The 19,763-nt window shown below is 46.0% G+C and overlaps 1 protein-coding gene across 1 annotated transcript in view; it reads left to right on the top strand.

Moving 5' to 3' along the window:
* The first annotated feature begins 16,463 nt into the window (after positions 1 to 16,463).
* LOC115122989 (large neutral amino acids transporter small subunit 4-like) overlaps positions 16,464 to 19,763 on the top strand; it is a 44,685-nt gene continuing 41,385 nt past the window's right edge. The window contains 2 exon segments of the mRNA XM_065024026.1: positions 16,464 to 16,571; positions 17,968 to 18,441. Coding sequence (XP_064880098.1) covers positions 18,282 to 18,441 — 160 coding nt within the window. The 5' untranslated portion in view covers positions 16,464 to 16,571; positions 17,968 to 18,281.

Below are 19,763 nucleotides of genomic sequence, written 5' to 3'. Positions count from 1 at the left end.
CCTCCCCCTTATGGAGCGGCAGCATCTCCCTGTCCTGATGGAGCGGCACCGCCTCCCCACCTCCCTGTCCTGATGGAGGCGGCAGCACTCCCTGTCCTGATGGAGGGCAGCACCTCCCCTTATGGAGCGGCAGCACCTCCCTGTCCTGATGGAGCGGCAGCATCTCCTCCCTTATGGAGCGGCAGCACCTCCCTGTCCTGATGGAGCGGCAGCACTCCCTCCCTGCACCTCCTGATGGAGCGGCAGCACCTCCCTGTCCTGATGGAGCGGCAGCACCTCCCTGTCCTGATGGAGCGGCAGCACCTCCCTGTCCTGATGGAGCGGCAGCACCTCCCTGTCCTGATGGAGCGGCAGCACCTCCCTGTCCTTATGGAGCGGCAGCACCTCCCTGTCCTGATGGAGCGGCAGCACCACCCTGTCCTGATGGAGTGGCAGCACAGAGCTGATTTCCCTACTTTTGGAATATTTCCTGATAACAATGTTTTATATATATAAATGTGGGTTATTGAGCCAACGATGATGGGTGCTGCACACCTAAGCAGACCAGGATTGGTTGACCCCTGTGGATTTATTGTTGTCTGTTGCTAGCAAAGCATCCAGGTTATTTTCTCCTGTAAAAGCCTAAAAGAAACGCTTTGACTGTCATTTCTCTGATCATTCAGCAAGTTATGCCTATCAGCATCTAGCCCAATGTCATTGTGAATAGGCTTAGTGTTCTTTCAAAGAGATGGTGAAAAAATGGTGATTAATTGCAACAATGATGGCATTTTTTTCTGTAATGAGGCCAGTGTCTAAATTAATTTCTTGTGACAGAGAGGAGGAAATAGATCCCTTCAGGCATTTGATTACAATCTGAATGAGCGGTTACATAATAATCAGATTTAGCCTTTCTGATTTGTCTTACACAACGATTCCTTAGTTGCTTAAAAGCTTGCCAGTCCTGGTCTAAGCCTGTGTTCCTGGCCTTGAGCCAAGCATCATGTCTTTTATGAATGTCTTCTGATCATTCCGGAGTGTACCAGGCATTCCATCTACTTAAACCCTTCATTATTTTAAGGGAGGGTGATTATCCATAAAAGTATTGAAGACTGCAAAAAGGCTCAGGTCTTTCAAGTTATGTTATTTTTTTTTTTAACAATACACAGACAGGTGAATAAACTTCCAACCTCTTTTCCCATTCACGTTTCCTATTGTAAATGATGATCTAGCTAAGCGGAACATGTGAAGGGTGCATACAAGGTAATGTGGATGGACAAGGGAATGCATTGCTTTACAATGACCATCAGGGTGGACCATTTCCATGCAGATTAAATGTTTGGTCATGTGACCTACATAGCATATTCTATGAATATGTCCATAGCGCATGCTTTATGGCTTTTTGGAAGTGGGGGGGTGGTGGAGATTCTTATGACATTGCTAGCAGTAAGATTTGAGTATGATTTCCAAAAATACTAAGCTTTCAGCTTACAAATGATATGTCAATATCTATTTCTGATTATCATTTTTAGGGGGGGAGGGGGTACACCCTGCCCTTTATCAGGTTATAGAATTGATTGGGGACTAACTTGTGGGGGAATGTAGCAGTTTTTCTGGGTGGTTAGTGATGTTTTAGTATTTTAATGTGTATATACAGTACCAGTCAAAAGTTAGAACACATCTACTCATTCACTTTATTTGTACTATTTTCTGCATTGTAGAATAATAGTGAAGACATCAACACTATGAAATAACACATATGGAATCATGTAGTGACCAAAAATATTTTATATTTGAGATTCTTCAAAGTAGCCACCCTTTGTCTTGATGACAGCTTTGCACACTCTTGGTATTCTCTCAACCAGCTTCACCTGGAATGCTTTTCCAGACTCTTGTGCCATATCATAGTTTGGATGTCTTCACTATTATTCTACAATGTATAAAATAATAAAAATATAGAAAGACACTTGAGTAGGTGTGTCCAAACCTTTGACTGGTACTGTATATAAAAATATTCAATAAACATGAATTTTGAAATTTCCAGTCTGCTCTTTTCTTCATTACCATACTGATGATTCAAGTTGGATTAGATTTATAGATCTGTTAAAACACTGAATACATGTTGTTTAGTATATTTACTACATTTAATCTTTAGTTTGTTTCTCTGAGAAGTACTGGGTGTTCATTTAAAGTTGTGATTTGGTTTATTTAGATACAACATTTCAATGTTGTTAACACACATTAACCAAAAACCTGATCTAATTTGCAGTAAGCCTCTGTCTGTTTGTTGTCATATCTAGTCTGTCCAGATGACTATTGTCATATCTAGTCTATCCAGAAGCCTCTGTCTGTTTGTTGTCATATCTAGTCTATCCAGAAGACTCTGTTTGTTTGGTCAGCTGTGCCCCGATTTTAAGTCCCAATAAGAGGATTTGGTTAAGCTGGCCCGGGCGCCTGGTGGTTGGAGATTTCACCAGTTGAAAAGTGATTGCATTTGTTTTGAAACCAGGCTGTCTCCCAGGCGTGAGCCAGGTGACATGGTGTAGTTGGCTCAAAATAAAGTAACGTATGGGAGATTGAGGAGAAATGGCACCTTACAATCTTTCTCATACACAACAATATATTTGTTTGATAAGAGTCAATACTGTGCAGCTGTATTCATCGACCTAGGCCAGACTCAACGTCCTTGGTTTCTCAAATGACTGCCTTGCCTGGTTCACCAACTACTTCTCCTCTGGCAGTCTCTATGGGGGTGCCACAGGGTTCAATTCTCGGGCCGACTCTTTTCTCTGTATACTTCAATGATGTCGCTCTTGCTGCTAGTGATTCTCTGATCCACCTCTACGCAGATGATAACGGTCTGTATACATCTGGTCTTTCTTTGGACACTGTGCTAACTAACCTAACGCAGACGACACCATTCTGTATACTTCTGGCCCTTTGGACGCTGTGTTAACTAACCTCCAGACTAGCTTCAATGCCTACAACTCTCCTTCCGTGGCCTCCAACTGCTCTTAAATGCAAGTAAAACTAAATGCATGCTATTCAACCGATCGCTGCTCACACCTGCCCGCCCGTCCAGCATCACTACTCTGGACGGTTCTGACTTAGAATATGTGGACAACTACAAATACCTAGGTGTCTGGTTAGACTGTAAACTTTCCTTCCAGACTCACATTAAGCATCTCCAATCCAAAATTAAATCTAGAATCAGCCTCCTATTTTGCAACAGAGCATCCTTCACTCATGCTGTCAAACCCTCGTAAAACTGACCATCCTACAGATTCTTGACTTTGGCGATATGATTTACAAAATAGCCTCCAACACTCTTAGACTGCATCCAATTTGCTATCACAGTGCCATCCGTTTTGTCACCAAAACCCCATATACTACCCATCACTGCAACCTGTATGCTTTCGTTGGCTGGCCCTCGCTTCATATTCGTCGCCAAACCCACTGGCTCTAGGTCATCTATAAGTCTTTGCTAGGCAAAGCCCCGCCTTATCTCAGCTCACTGGTCACCATAGCAGCACCCAACCTGTAGCACGCGCTCCAGCAGGTATATCTCACTGGTCACCCCCAAAGCCAATTCCTCCTTTGGCCGCCTTTCCTTTCAGTTCTCTGCTGCCAATAACTGGAACGAACTGCAAAAATCACTGACGCTGGAGACTCATATCTCCCTCACTAACTTTAAGCACCAGCTGTCAGAGCAGCTCACAGATCACTGCACCTGAACATAGCCCATCTATAAATAGCCCATCTCATCCCCCATACATTTATTTATTTTATTTATTTTGCTCCTTTGCACCCCAGTATCTCTACTTGCACACTCATCTTCTACACATCTATCACTCCAGTGTTTAATTGCTATATTGTAATTATTTCGCCACTATGGCCTATTTATTGCCTTACCTCCCTTATCCTACCTCATTTGCACACACTGTGAAACTCTGTGTTGTTGTTTGTGTCGCACTGCTTTGCTATATCTTGGCCAGGTCACAGTTGTAAATGAGAACTTGTTTTCAACTAGCCTACCTGGTGAAATAAAAATAAATAATTTATTTTTATTTTTATAAAGCACAACCAAAACCCCCTTCCTAATCTCAAAGACCTATCTCTAAACCTCCCCCAGCACATTGACTCTAACAGATAATCATTGTCAATATTTTCTGGGAATTTTTGTAGATGTGTCTTTGTATTGTGTTTTGAGAATCTGCACAGAGAAGAATGAGGTGGTTGTGTACCTTTCAGTGTCCGTTTCTGGTTTCTACAATCTTGTTGTTTTCCATAACCGCAAGGTGTGTCCTCTCCCTCATGCTCGTATACCCAACATGCCAATGTTTCAGCAGGTGGAAAGTCTCCAGATAATCTGAGTTTTACAAAGAGGAAACGGGTAGATTAAATGTATCACATGGTCTGGAAAGTTTCCTGTGGTCCTCATGCTACATGTAACTTCCTGTAACCCCATAACACAAACCATACAAACAAACCCAATTCATGTTTATGTGGTGCTTATTAATGTAAATTGAGTTATCTTACCTGTCAGCTTGCAAAACGTTTTTGCAAACTTACCTTCACCTTATGCAGAGATAGAGGTTGGAAACACATGCTGGCGGAATAAGATTCAGTACCATCTACCACAAAACACACAGAAATTTAACCACCCCACTAATAGTACTTCTTAGGGATAGGGGGCAGTATTCGGAAGTTCAGATGACTGACATGCCCAAAGTAAACTGCCTGTTACTCAGGCCCAGAAGTTAGGATATGCATATAGTTGGTAGTATTGGATAGAAAACACTCTGACGTTTCCAAAACTGTTAACAAATATGTCTGTGAGTGTGAACAGAACTGACATGTCAGGCGAAAACCCCCGGAGAATCCATCCAGAAATGTTTTGGTTGGTTACCACTCATTGATATGCCTGTCTATTGGCAAATTAAAATTTAAATCCTCCCAGATTGCTGTTCCTATGGCTTCCACTAGATGTCAACAGTTTTTAGAAAAGGTTTCAGGCTGTTTTAAAAAAAAATGAGCTAGAATATGAAGTTTTTCAAGGTGGCTCTCATTTTGAATGGACTGTAGTGTTGTGGTGCGAGTGTGAGGGTGTTATTTATCCCCGGTATTGAACACAGGAACACCGTCTTAAATTTGATGATTTATTTACAAACCTGAGGATTGATTAGAAACTTTGTTTGACTTGTTTGGACGAAGTTTATTGGTAACCTTTGGGATTCCTTTGTATGCATTTTGAACGAGTGGAACAGGTGGATTACTGATTACTGATTACTGAAAATTACCATTTGTTATGTAGCTGGGACCCTTAGGATTGCAAACAGAGGAAGATCTTCAAAGGTAAGTGATTTATTTTATCGCTATTTCTGACTTTTGTGACACCTCTGCTGGTTCGAAAAATGTTTTTAATGCTTTGTATGCGGGGCACTGTCCTCAGATAATCGCATGGTATGCTTTCGACGTAAAGCCTTTTTGAAATCTGACAAAGTGGCTGGATTAACAAGAAGTTACGCTTTTAAATGACACGTTTAGTTTCATGAATTTTTGTATTTTGGATTTCACGCGCTGCTATTTCACCGGACATTGTCGAGGTGGGTCGCTAGCGGCACGTCTAGCCCAAAGAGGTTTTAATCTCTATCAGACTGGCTGGGGGTACAGGTTAGTCTAAGTAATTTAGACAGGTATCTATGCATATATAATAAACAGCGAGTAGCAGCAGTGTACAAAACAAATGGGGGGGGTGTCTATGTAAATAGTCCGGTGGCCATTTCATTAATTGTCCAGCAGTTTTATGGCTTGGGGGTAGAAGCTGTTAAGGAGCCTTTTGGTCCTAGACTTGGCTCTCCGGTACCGTTTGTCATGCGGTAGCAGAGAAAACAGTCTATGACTTGGGTGACTAGAGTCTCTGACAATTTTATTGGCTTTCCTCTGACACCACCTAGTATAGGTCTTGCAGGAAGCTTGGCCCCAGTGATGTACTGGGACGTAGGCACTACCCTCTGTAGCGCCTTATGGTCAGATGCCAAGCAGTTGCCATACCAGGCAGTGATGCAACTGGTCAGGATGCTCTTGATGGTGCCACTATATGACTTTTTGCGGATCTGGGGACCCATGCCAAATCTTTTCAGTCTCCTGAGAGGGAGAAGAGATTGTCGTGTCCTCTTAATGACTGTCTTGGTGTGTTTGGACCATGAAAGTTTGTTGGTGATGTGGACACCAAGGAACTTGAAACTCTCGACCCGCTCCACTACAGCCTCGTCGATGTTAATGGGGGCCTGATCGGCCCTCCTTTTCCTGTAGTCCACGATCAGCTCCTTTGTCTTGCTCACATTGAGGGAGAGGTTGATGTGCTGGCACCACACTGCCAGGTCTCATTGTTGTCGGTGATCAGGCTGTAGCGGTATTTATTAGAGAGGGGTAAAGAAAGATTTTGTTCGGCCACCAAGCATGTATTAACCATGCCGAAAGGAAAAAAGTAGAATAGAGAGAGTACCACTACCAGACCCACACACATCAGCAGAAGAGACTGCCTAGAGTGTAGCCTGTTTACCAGATAGCCAGTGGAGAGATAAGAGAATACACACCCTATAGAACCCACATCACAGCACAGGGGTAACCCCACCCAGAATACCTCATACAATAATAATAAAAATAATAATAATAATAATAATGGCAGAGCAATTAAACAGCAACTTCATCAATAATAATAAAAAAATAATAATAATAATAATGGCAGCAATTGCAATCATCCAAGGAACCTATCAGAAAGAACCCAGTCATCAACAGGATTTGCAGTAATATGTATTATCTTCCAGTGGAGGAGTGCAGAGGGTATGAATGTGGGGGGTGTTCATAGTGGAGGAGTGCAGAGGGTATGAATGTGGGGGGTGTTCTTAGTGGAGGAGTGCAGAGGGTATGAATGTGGGAGGTGTTCTTAGTGGATGAGTGCAGAGGGTATGAATGTGGGGGGTGTTCATAGTGGAGGAGTGCAGAGGGTATGAATGTGGGGAGTGTTCATAGTGGAGGAGTGCAGAGGGTATGAATGTGGGGGGTGTTCTTAGTGGAGGAGTGCAGAGGGTATGAATGTGGGAGGTGTTCTTAGTGGATGAGTGCAGAGGGTATGAATGTGGGGGTGTTCATAGTGGATGAGTGCAGAGGGTATGAATGTGGGGGGGTGTTCATAGTGGATGAGTGCAGAGGGTATGAATGTGGGGGTGTTCTTAGTGGAGGAGTGCAGAGGGTATGAATGTGGGGAGTGTTCATAGTGGAGGAGTGCAGAGGGTATGAATGTGGGGGGTGTTCATAGTGGAGGAGTGCAGAGGGTATGAATGTGGGGGGTGTTCTTAGTGGAGGAGTGCAGAGGGTATGAATGTGGGGGGTATTCATAGTGGATGAGTGCAGAGGGTATGAATGTGGGGGGTGTTCTTAGACACAACAAAGCTCTTAAAAATGTCCACAATCTTCTCGGCCACATGTCATTAGTACACCTCACCTCAGTACAGTTCACATAACAATGCATAACTTGCAAGCAACCTCCCTTTTAACTAAAATGTCCACCCAAATACTTCTGGCAGGGCAATAATAGTCCAGCTCTAATGAACTTCAATGGGAAGTGCATTTGAAAAATAGAGAGTCTGTTGCAGGGTAAAGCACTGGAACGATAGAGGGAAGAGAAAGAGAGAAAGAGAACAAGAGAGATCTTAGGTGTGGTCTTCAGGCATGCCGGTGTACTGTCTGACCGTCCGATGGTTTGTTGGTTTGTATGTCAAAGCTTCGCAACAATGTTGCTACTAATCCATGCGATCCATAACGGGCATGACCTAGAGCGATCACACCGATGATTGCGTTAAATACTTTATAAACTAAAACTTCTGTAGCACAGCACACACAATCACACTGTCGCGCCACCCAAGAGCTCCTCCCCAAAGAGCTGAACGAGCTCTCTTTATTTCCTCCTTCCTTACTGCTCATGCGCTGTTAAAGTGGCAGCACACGGTGAAGGCTCCGTGCATATTTTGCCACAAGGCATACTGCTGTTGTGCCATCAGCAAACTTAATGATGGTGTTGGAGTCGTGTTTGGCCATGCAATCATGGCTGAACAGGGAATACAGGAGGGGAGTAACCACGCACACCTGAGGGGCTCCAGTGATAAGGATCAGCGTGATAGACGTGTTGTTGCCTACCCTTACCACCTGGGGGCGGCACGTCAGGAAGTCCAGGATCCAATTGCAGAGGGAGGTGTTTAGTCCCAGGGTCCTTAGCATGGTGATGAGCTTCGTGGGCACTATGGTGTTAAACGCTTAGCTGTAGTCAATGAACAGCATTCTCACATAGGTGTTCCTTTTGTCCAGGTGGTAAAGGGCAGTGTGGAGTGCGATTGAGTCATCTGTGGATCTGTTGGGGCGATATGCGAATTGGAGTGGGTCTAGGGTATCCGGGAGGCTGCTGTTGAAGTGAGCCATGACCAGCCTTTCAAAGTACTTCATGGCTACCGATGTGAGTGCTGAGAGCCGGTAATCATTTAGGCAGGTTACCTTCGCTTCCTTGGTCAAAGGGACAATGGTGGTCTGCTTGAAACATGTAGGTATTACAGACTCCGTCAGGGAGAGGTTGATAATGTCAGTGAAGGCACTTGTCAGTTGGTCCATGAATGCTCTGAGTACACGTCCTGGTAATCTGTATGGCCCCGCGGCTTTATGAATGTGGACCTGTTTAAAAGTCTTGCTCACATCGGCTACTGAGAGAGTTATCACAAGACTTATCACAAACTCTCATGAATGCTTCAGTGTTGCTCGCCTCGAAGCGAGCATAAAAGGCATTTAGCTCCTCTGATAGGCTCGCGTCACTGAGCAGCTCGCGTCTGGGTTTCCCTTTGAAGTTTGTCATAGTTTTCAAGCCCTGCTACATCCGACAAGCGTCAAAGCCCGGTGAAGTAGGATTCAATGTTAATCCTGTATTGACGCTTTGCTTGTTTGATGGTTTGTTTGAGGGTATAGCGGGATTTCTTACAAGCGTCCAGATTAGTGTCTCGCTCCTTATCCTCTTGAAACTAGGGGGCACTATTTTTTATTTTTGGTAAAATTAATGTTCCCAAAGTAAACCGTCTATTTCTCAGGACCAGATGCTAGAATATGCATATAATTGACAGCTTGGGATAGAAAAACACTCTAAAGTTTCCAAAACTGTCAAAATATTGGCTGTGGGTATAACAGAACTGATATTGCAGGCGAAACCCTGAGGAAAATCCAATCAGGAAGTGCCTCTTATTTTGAAACTGTTGGGTTCCTATGCACCACTATTGGCCATTGAAATGAATATCAACGAGATTCCTTTTTCTACGTATTCCCGAAGGTGTCTACAGCATTTTGACATAGTTTAACGCCTTTATGTTGAAGAATGAGTGTAAATGACTACATTGTGTAAGTGGCCACTTGAGGGCTCTGAGTGATTCTTGCGTAAAAGACAGAGGTAGTCATTTTTCCTCTCGCTCCTACTGAAAAGCCAATTGTCCTGGTTGATATATTATCGAATAGATATTTGAAAAACACCTTGAGGGTTGATTATGAAAAAAGTTTGCCATGTTTCTGTCGATATTATGGACATAATTTGGAATTTTTTTCGACGTTGTCGTGATCGCTATTTCCGGTGGATTTCTCAACATAACGTGACCAACAAACGGAGGTATTTTGGGTATAAAAATAATCTTTATGGAACAAAAGGAACATTTGCTGTCTAACTGGGAGTCTCGTCAGTGAACATTTCTGAAGATCATCAAAGGTAAACGGTTAATTTGATTGCTTTTCTGATTTTCGTGACCAAGCTTCCTGCTGCTAGCTGGACATAATGCTATGCTAGGCTATCGATAAACTTACACAAACGCTTGTCTTCCTTAACAAAGCCATCACCTACAGAGAGATGAACACGGAGAAGAGTCCCCTAAGCAAGCTGGTCCAGGGGCTCTGTTCACAAACACACCCCACAGAGCCCCAGGACAGCAGCACAATTAGACCCAACCAAATCATGAGAAATCAAAAAGATAATTACACATTGGAAAGAATTAACAAAAAAACAGAGCAAACTAGAATGCTATTTGTCCCTAAACAGAGAGTACACAGTGGCAGAATACCTGACCACTGTGACTGACCCAAACTTAAGGAAAGCTTTGACTATGTATAGACTTAGTGAGCATAGCCTTGCTATTGAGAAAGGCAGTCGTAGACAGACATGGCTCTCAAGAGAAGACAGGCTATGTGCTCACTGCCCACAAAAAGAGGTGTAAACTGAGCTGCACTTCTTAACCTCCTGCCCAATGTATGACCATATTAGAGAGACATATTTCCCTCAGATTACACAGATCCACAAAGAAATCGAAAACAAGTCCAATTTTGATAAACTCCCATATCTACTGGGTGAAATTCCACAGTGTGCCATCACAGCAGCAAGATTTGTAACCTGTTGCCACAAGAAAAGGGCAACCAGTGAAGAACAAACACCATTGTAAATACAACCCATATTTATGCATATTTATTTTCCCTTGTGTACTTACAACCATTTGTACAATGTTACAACACTATATATATATATGGCAATATATATATATATACACTGCTCAAAAAAATTAAGGGAACACTTAAATAACACATCCTAGATCTGAATGAATGAAATATTCTTATTAAATACTTTTTCTTTACATAGTTGAATGTGCTGACAACAAAATCACACAAAAAGTATCAATGGAAATCAAATTTATCAACCCATGAAGGTCTGGATTTGGAGTCACACTCAAAATTAAAGTGGAAAACCACACTACAGGCTGATCCAACTTTGATGTAATGTCCTTAAAACAAGTCAAAATGAGGCTCAGTCGTGCGTGTGGCCTCCACGTGCCTGTATGACCTCCCTACAACGCCTGGGCATGCTCCTGATGAGGTGGCGGATGGTCTCCTGAGGGATCTCCTCCCAGACCTGGACTAAAGCATCTGCCAACTACTGGACAGTCTGTGGTGCAGCGTGGCGTTGGTGGATGGAGCAAGACATGATGTCCCAGGTGTGCTCATTTGGATTCAGGTCTGGGGAACGGGCGGGCCAGTCCATAGGATCAATGCCTTCCTCTTGCAAGAACTGCTGACACACTCCAGCCACATGAGGTCTAGCATTGTCTTGCATTAGGAGGAACCCAGGGCCAACCGCACCAGCATATGGTCTCACAAGGGGTCTGAGGATCTCATCTCGGTACCTAATGGCAGTCAGGCTACCTCTGGCAAGCACATGGAGGGCTGTGTGGCCCCCCAAAGAAATGCCATCCCACACCATGACTGACCCACCACCAAATCGGTCATGCTGGAGGATGTTGCAGGCAGCAGAACGTTCTCCACGGCGTCTCCAGACTCTGTCACGTCTGTCACATGTGTTCAGTGTGAATCTGCTTTCATCTGTGAAGAGCACAGGGCGCCAGTGGCGAATCTGCCAATCTTGGTGTTCTCTGGCAAATGCCAAACGTCCTGCACGGTGTTGGGCTGTAAGCACAACCCCCACCTGTGGTCGTCGGGCCCTCATACCACCCTCATGGAGTCTGTTTCTGACCGTTTGAGCAGACACATGCACATTTGTGGCTTGCTGGAGGTCATTTTGCAGGGCTCTGGCAGTGCTCCTCCTGCTCCACCTTGCACAAAGGCGGAGGTAGAGGTCCTGCTGCTGGGTTGTTGCCCTCCTACGGCCTCCTCCACGTCTCCTGATGTACTGGCCTGTCTCCTGGTAGCGCCTCCATGCTCTGGACACTGACACGCTGACAGACACAGCAAACCTTCTTGCCACAGCTCGCATTGATGTGCCATCCTGGATGAGCTGCACTACCTGAGCCACTTGTGTGGGTTGTAGACTCCATCTCATGCTACCACTGGAGTAAAAGCACCACCAGCATTCAAAAGTGACCAAAACATCAGCCAGGAAGCATAGGAACTGAGACGTGGTCTATGGTCACCACCTGAAGAACCACTCCTTTATTGGGAGTGTCTTGCTAATTGCCTATAATTTCCACCTGTTGTCTATTCCATTTGCACAACAGCATGTGGAATTTATTGTCAATCAGTGTCGCTTCCTAAGTGGACAGTTTGATTTCACAGAAGTGTGATTGACTTGGAGTTACATTGTGTTGTTTAAGTGTTCCCTTTGTTGTTTTGAGCAGTGTATATAATATGACATTTGTAATGTCTTTATTGTTTTGAAACTTCTGTATGTGTAATGTTTACTGTTAATGTTTATTGTTTATTTCACTTTTGTATATACAATAAAGCTATGTCTAGTTGAGATATTAGAGAGAACAGCCGGGAGAACCATGAGAACAGCCGGGTGAATATCGCAGTCCCAAGGCAGAGCTGGAGGCAGCGAAGGCAGAGAGGCGCAGGTATGAGGAGGCAGCACGGCAGCGCGGCTGGAAGCTTGAGAGGCAGCCCCAAAAATGTATTGGGGGTGGCACACAGGGAGTGTGTCACACAGGGAGTGTGGCGAAGCCAGGTAGGAGACCTGCGCCAACTTCCTGTGCTTACCAGAGAGAGGAAGCCGTCTGTCCTGAGCTGCTAGAGTCACCCGTCTGTCCTGAGCTGCTAGAGTCTCCCGTCTGTCCTGAGCTGCTAGAGTCTCCCGTCTGTCCTGAGCTGCTAGAGTCTCCCGTCTGTCCTGAGCCGTCAGTCAGCCAGGAACTGCCAGAGCCGTCAGTCAGCCAGGAGCCGCCAGAGTCATCAGCCAGCCAGGAGCCGCCAGAGCCATCAGCCAGCCAGGAGCTGCCAGAGCCGTCAGTCAGCCAGGACCTGCCAGAGCCGTCAGTCAGCCAGGACCTGACAGAGCCGTCAGCCAGCCAGGAGCTGCCCCTCAGTCCGGAGCTGCCACTCAGTCCGGAGCTGCCCCTCTGTTCGGAGCTGCCCCTCATTCCGGAGCTGCCCCTCAGTCCAGTGGGGCCTTTAATTAGGATCTTAGACCCTAGGTCGGAGGCGAGGGTCGTCCCTCTGAAGAGGCCCTTGAAGAGGGCAATGACTATGGTAGAGTGGGGTCTACGTCCCGCACCCGAGCCGCCGCCATGAATGAGGCCCACACGGACCCTCCCCTTTAGATTAGGTTTTTGCGGCCAGAGTCCGCACCTTTGTGGGGGGGGGGGGTACTGTCATGCCCTGACCTGAGTATTCTTTGTTTTCTTTATATATTTTGGTTAGGTCGGGGTGTGACGAAGGTGGTATGTGTGTTTTTGTCTCATCTAGGGTGTTTGAACTGTATAGTGGTTTTGTAGATTTATGGGGTTGTTTCCATCTAGGTGTTAATGTTGTCACGCCTTGGTCATTATATTTTGTGTTTTTGGTATAGTTTGGGTAGGCCAGGGTGTGACATGGGTATATATGTTGTGTTTCGTATTGGGGTTTGTATTATTTGGGATTGCGGCTGATTAGGGGTGTGGTATAGGTTTGGCTGCCTGAGGCGGTTCTCAATGAGAGTCAGGTGCTTCTCTTTGTCTCTGATTGGGAACCGTATTTAGGTAGCTTGAGTTCGCGTTGTATTTCGTGGGTGATTGTCCTGTCTCTGTGTTGTAGTCACCAGATGGGCTGTAATTAGTTTCACGTTCCGTTTGTTGTTTTGTACTCTCAGTATTTTCATGTATCGTTACGTATTCTTTCATTAAAGTCATGAGTAACCTACACGCTGCATTTCGGTCCGACTCTCTTTCTTCCACAAACGAAGAACGCAGTTACAGAATCACCCACCACTCACGGACCGAGCAGCGTGTAAACTGGCAGGAGCTAAAGGACGACGTTATGGACAGCAGAAGTATGGAGTATACTACGTGGGAAGAAATCGACAGGTGGGCGAGTGCAGGATCCCGCCTGGGATTCCCTACAGCAGTGCGAAGAGGGTTACAGGCTAATGGAGTCAAAAAGGAAAACACGGCGACGCAGAGCGAAAACCAAAAGTAACGGGGAAAGCGCAGAGAGAGAGTGGCTGAGTCAGGAATCAGACCTGAGCCTACTCTTCCTGTTAATTGTGAGGAGCAGCAATATAAGGACTTCTGGTCTTGGGAGAGGATCTTAGACGGAAAAGGACCCTGGGCGCAGCCGGGAGAATATCGCCGTCCCGAGGAAGAAGCAGAGGCAGCCGGAGATAGGAGCCGACGATATGAGGGAACACGGTTGGCAAGGAAGCCCGTAAAGCAACCCCCCAAAAATATTGGGGGGGGCTAGAAGGGAGAATAGTTATGCCAGGTAGGAGACCTGCGCAAACTCCCTGTGCTCACCGTTGGGCTAGAGAGACCGGGCAGGCACCGTGTTATGCTATGGAGCGCACGGTGTTTCCAGTGCGGGTGCAGAGCCAGGTGCGGCACATACCAGCCCTTCATATTGGCGGGCTAGAGTGGGCATCGAGCCAGGTAAGCTTGGGCAGGCTCGGTGCTTAAGAGCTCCAGTGCGCCTGCACGGTCCGGTCTATCCTAAGCCACCTCTACACAGCAGTCCTCCGGTAGCAGCTCCCCGCACCAGGCTTCCTGTGCGTGTCCTCGATCAAATACCACCAGTTCCAGCACCACGCACCAGGCCTTCAGTGCGCCTCGCCTGTTCAACACAGCCAGAGCCTTCCTTCCCTCCTACGCTGTTGGAGTCTCCCGCCTGTTCAACACAGCCAGAGCCTTCCTTCCCTCCTACGCTGTCGGAGTCTCCCGCCTGTTCAGCGCAGCCAGAGCCTGTCTCCTCTCCTGCGCTGCCGGAGTCTCCCGCCTGTTTAGCGCAGCCAGAGCCTGTCTCTTCTCCTGCGCTGCCGGAGTCTCCCACCTGTTTAGCGCAGCCAGAGCCTTTCTCCTCTCCTGCGCTGCCGGAGTCTCCCGTCTGCCCAGCGTCGCCAGTCTGCCCAGCGTCGCCAGTCTGTCCAGCGTCGCCAGTCTGCCCAGCGTCGCCAGTCTGCCAGGATCCGCCAGAAGTGCCAGTCTGCCAGGATCCGCCAGAAGTGCCAGTCTGCCAGGATCCGCCGGAAGTGCCAGTCTGCCAAGATCCGCCGGAAGTGCCAGTTTGCCAGGATCCGCCGGAAGTGCCAGTCTGCCAGGATCCGCCAGAAGTGCCAGTCTGCCAGGATCCGCCAGAAGTGTCAGTCAGCCAGGATCTGCCAGTCTGCAGAGAGCTGTCAGCCTGCATGGAGCAGTCAGAGCTGTCAGTCTGCATAGAGCAGCTAGATCCGCCAGCCAGCCAGGAGTTACCGGAGCCTACTACCTGTCTGAGCTTCATCTCAGTACTGGGCGTCCTCTCAGTACTGGGCGTCCTCTCAGTACTGGGTTTCCCCTCAGTCCCGGGCTGCATCAGTCCCGAGCTGCCCCTCTGTCCCGAGCTGCCCCTCTGTCCCGAGCTGCCCCTCGGTCCCGAGCTGCCCCTCTGTCCCGAGCTGCCCCTCAGTTATGTGGGGATCAGGGTGAGGACTATTAGGCCATGCACTATGTTTCATTAGCAGTCACGCTGTTTTGTTAGCTTGTTCAGTTTACTTCGTGTTTTTTCGTCATTCAATAAAATAATGCATTCATACCACGCTGCGCTTTGGTCCACTTCTTACGACGATCGTGACAAACCCTGCAAAATTGGCAGTGTATCAAATACTTGTTCTCCCCACTGTATATAGATATATATATATAGATGCTGTAGATAGACATAGATATAGATAGATGCTATAGATAGATAGATAGATAGATAGATGCTGTAGATATATATATATATAGGTAGATATATGCTATAGATAGATGCTGTAGATATATATATAGATAGATATATGCTATAGATAGATGCTGTAGATATATATAGATAGATATATGCTGTAGATATATATATATATATAGATATATAGATATATAGATAGATATATACTGTATATATATATATATATAGATAGATAGATGCTGTAGATATATATATATAGATGCTGTAGATATATATATATATATAGATAGATAGATATATAGATAGATAGATAGATAGATATATGCTGTAGACAGATATGTATATATATAGATATATACTGTATATATATAGAGATAGATAGATGCTATAGATGTAGATATATATATATAGATAGATTCCATCCTCATCTCTGCTCTGCTTTGTCTTTCTGTTTCTGTGACTGTTTGACTTTACTATTGGAATGCAGGATTCCCTGATAAACATCGTCAGTTATTGCTGAGTAGATTATCCTGGCTAAATATATACAATGAAATGACTTCACTTTCATAAATGCCCAGTACCAAATCATTTAAGCTATCTGAATCAAAACACAATCTTTGTCAATATATTTCCTGTGCCTCAGCTCTCTGTCTCTCTCCTTTGCTCCGTGGACCCCGTAGAGGGCGACTGTGAGGGGAAGCTCTGATTGGCTGCAGCAGTTTTCCAGCGGCACCTCAGAAAGCCAATAGTAAGATAGAGATGTTTTCCCGGTTCGGGGTGTGTATAAAAGACTTCCCCGTCAAGATGCCGGTACGACTGACCAGGACCATATCAAGACAAGAAGCCCTCAGAAGAGTTCTGAACAACATCCAACTGAACTCCTGTGTGTGTCAGGGACTAGGCTATCGGTAGGTAACTTACCTGTAATGGAGTCATACCTGTCTTCACTTAGGATACTGTTAGTACAAACTGTCTATGCTGAATAGATTACAATAGGTGTTAATGTTGTATGTTAATTAATGGGCTATAGAGTTACTGTTATTTCTTGTTATTATTTTTCCGTGCTAATAATAAGATATAGAAGCTTGGAATAACTCATCTTTGTACTTCCATTGGTGAAACCATGTAGCCCATGTATTTCTCTGGGCGTGAGGGATGTGGACCCGAGTTTAATAGAAGAAGATCTGGGCAACAGAATGTATTAATGGACCATGTTGCTGAATTCAGCTGTCCGCTAACTGTCTAGGTCATTATGAGCTAATGGTTTGTCCTTATTCTCTCAAGCAGTTTTGTCTCCAGAGTTATGATTAGAAGAGTGCCGACGGGTCACAAACCATCAGTTTGTTTGTCTGGCATTTGTTTGCAGTGCTATTGTGCTGCGGATGGGATGCACCGTTGGGCAGTTAATGTATTGAGAGAGAGAGAGAAAGAGAGAGAGAGAGGGGAGGGAGGGAGGGAGGTAGGGGAAGGAAAGAGAGAGAGAGGGGAGAGAGAGCGAGAGATAGGGGAGTGAGGGATGGGAAGGAAGGAGAGGGGGGAGAGAGAGGTGAGGGAGGGAGGGGAAGGAACGAGAGAGAGTGAGAGAGAGAGAGAGAGAGAGAGAGGGGAGTGAGGGAGGGGAAGGAATGAGAGAGAGAGAGAGAGAGAGAGAGAGAGAGAGAGAGCCAACCAGCCAGCCAGCCCAGTTTATCCTTCATCAGTTCCCACACTGAACAGAAGTCAGTTATTGTCACCACCGCGTAACTAACTCTCCTGTTGTGGGAGACTTTGATACTGTAGCTGAACATGGGCTACCGACGTGTCACTGCTGTTAATGTGTAACTATCTACAATATAATCTAGAGGTGTTACCTAGGTAATTACACCAGGTCAGTATGTGTCCATGTGTCCTATAGCTGAGGGGCAGAGGGAGGGGGGAAGAGGTTGAGAAAGAGTGTAAGGGGAGGAAAGGAAGGACTCTCACCCTCATGAAGAAGAGCGGGAGAAAAGAGAGAGAGTTGCATATGAATCAGCCTAAAGGTCAAAGAACCACGTGGTCACATGGTTTCACCTTTAGAGTTGTGAGATGTAATGGGGGGGCAGAGAAGGTTCCTCTGGTGGTTATCAACTGTCAGACACTTCAATAATATAGAGGACCATGAGCATCTATAACGTAGCAGTAATTCATATACATGTACTGTAACTGGGATCATATTGAATTTTCAACAACCACTGCCCAGTGTAATATCTCTCTCTCTCTGTCTCTCTCTGTCTCTCTCTCTCTCTCTCTCTCTCTCCCTCCCTCTCTGTCTCTCTGTCTCCACAGACCTGTGAACCCTGATCACCAGACTACTAGCTGAGGGTCTCTTGTCACTAAACATTTGCTGCTTCCCTCACTTCTCCTCACTTTCAGCTCTCCCCGTTCTCTGAACTTTGACCTGAGGCCTCTAGACTCCCAGTTCTCTGAACTTTGACCTCAGGCCTCTAGACTCACCGTTCATTGAACTTTGACCTCAGGCCTCTAGACTCACGTTCTCTGAACTTCGACCTCAGGCCTCTAGACTCCCCGTTCTCTGAACTTCGACCTCAGGCCTCTAGATTCCCCATTTCTCTCCCCCTATTCTCCACTCCTGTCTGGTCATGGCTCCGTCCCTGGCCACAGCATTTGCCAGGCGGTGGTGGATGGCAGTGACAGCCATCATAGAAAACCTGCTGTTCTCAGCTGTCCTGCTGGGCTGGGGATCACTACTCATCATGCTCAAGTCAGAAGGCTACTACTCCTACATGTGCAATGGAGAAGGTAAGAGCACCACCTTTAATCAAATCAAATTGATTCAAATTTATTTACATCAGCTGATATCTCAAAGTGCTGTACAGAAACCCAGCCTAAAACCCCAAACAGCAAGCAATGCAGGTGTAGAAGCACGGTGGCTAGGAAAAACTCCCTAGAAAGGCCAAAACCTAGGAAGAAACCTAGAGAGGAACCAGGCTATGTGGGGTGGCCAGTCCTCTTCTGGCTGTGCCGGGTGGAGATTATAACAGAACATGGCCAAGATGTTCAAATGTTCATAAATGACCAGCAGGGTCAAATAATAATACTCACAGTAGTTGTCGAGGGTGCAGCAAGTCAGCACCTCAGGAGTAAATGTCAGTTGGCTTTTCATAGCCGATCATTAAGAGTATCTCTACCGCTCCTGCTGTCTCTAGAGAGTTGAAAACAGCAGGTCTGGGACAGGTAGCACGTCCGGTGAACAGGTGAGGATTCCATAGCCGCAGGCAGAACAGTTGAAACTGGAGCAGCAGCACGGCCAGGTGGACTGGGGAGAGCAAGGAGTCATCATGCCAGGTAGTCCTGAGGCATGGGCCTAGGGCTCAGGTCCTCCGAGAGAGAGAGAGAAAGAAAGAAAGAGAGAGATAATTAGAGAGAGCATACTTAAATTCACACAGGACACCGGATAAGACAGGAGAAGTACTCCAGATATAACAAACTGCCCCTAGCCCCCGACACATAAACTACTGCAGCATAAATACTGGAGGCTGAGACAGGAGGGGTCAGGAACTTCTCCACAACCTTTAACGGACTTCTCCACAACCTTTTATAAACTTCTCCACAACCTTTTATAAACTTCTCCACAACCTTCAATAAACTTCTCCACAACCTTTTATAAACTTCTCCAGAACATTTACATTACATTTAAGTCATTTAGCAGACGCTCTTATCCAGAGCGACTTACAAATTGGTGCATTCACCTTATGACATCCAGTGGAACAGTAGTGCATCTAAATCTTTTAAGGGGTGGGGGGTGAGAGGGATTACTTTATCCTATCCTAGGTATTCCTTAAAGAGGTGGGGTTTCAGGTGTCTCCGGAAGGTGGTGATTGACTCCGCTGTCCTGGCGTCGTGAGGGAGTTTGTTCCACCATTGGGGGGCCAGAGCAGCGAACAGTTTTGACTGGGCTGAGCGGGAACTGTACTTCCTCAGTGGTAGGGAGGCGAGCAGGCCAGAGGAACCTTTATGAACTTCTCCACAAACGTTAATACACATCTCCACAACTTGTAGCAGGGTGATTATTCAGAGTACTGTGAATGTGAGAACCGTGTTTCACGTTCTCCTGAATGTGA

Source organism: Oncorhynchus nerka, linkage group LG10 (genome assembly GCF_034236695.1).
Source record: "Oncorhynchus nerka isolate Pitt River linkage group LG10, Oner_Uvic_2.0, whole genome shotgun sequence".
NCBI classification, from domain to species: Eukaryota; Metazoa; Chordata; class Actinopteri; order Salmoniformes; family Salmonidae; genus Oncorhynchus; species Oncorhynchus nerka.
Note: the sequence above shows the minus strand (reverse complement) of the source record. Positions and strands in the feature narration are given on the sequence as shown.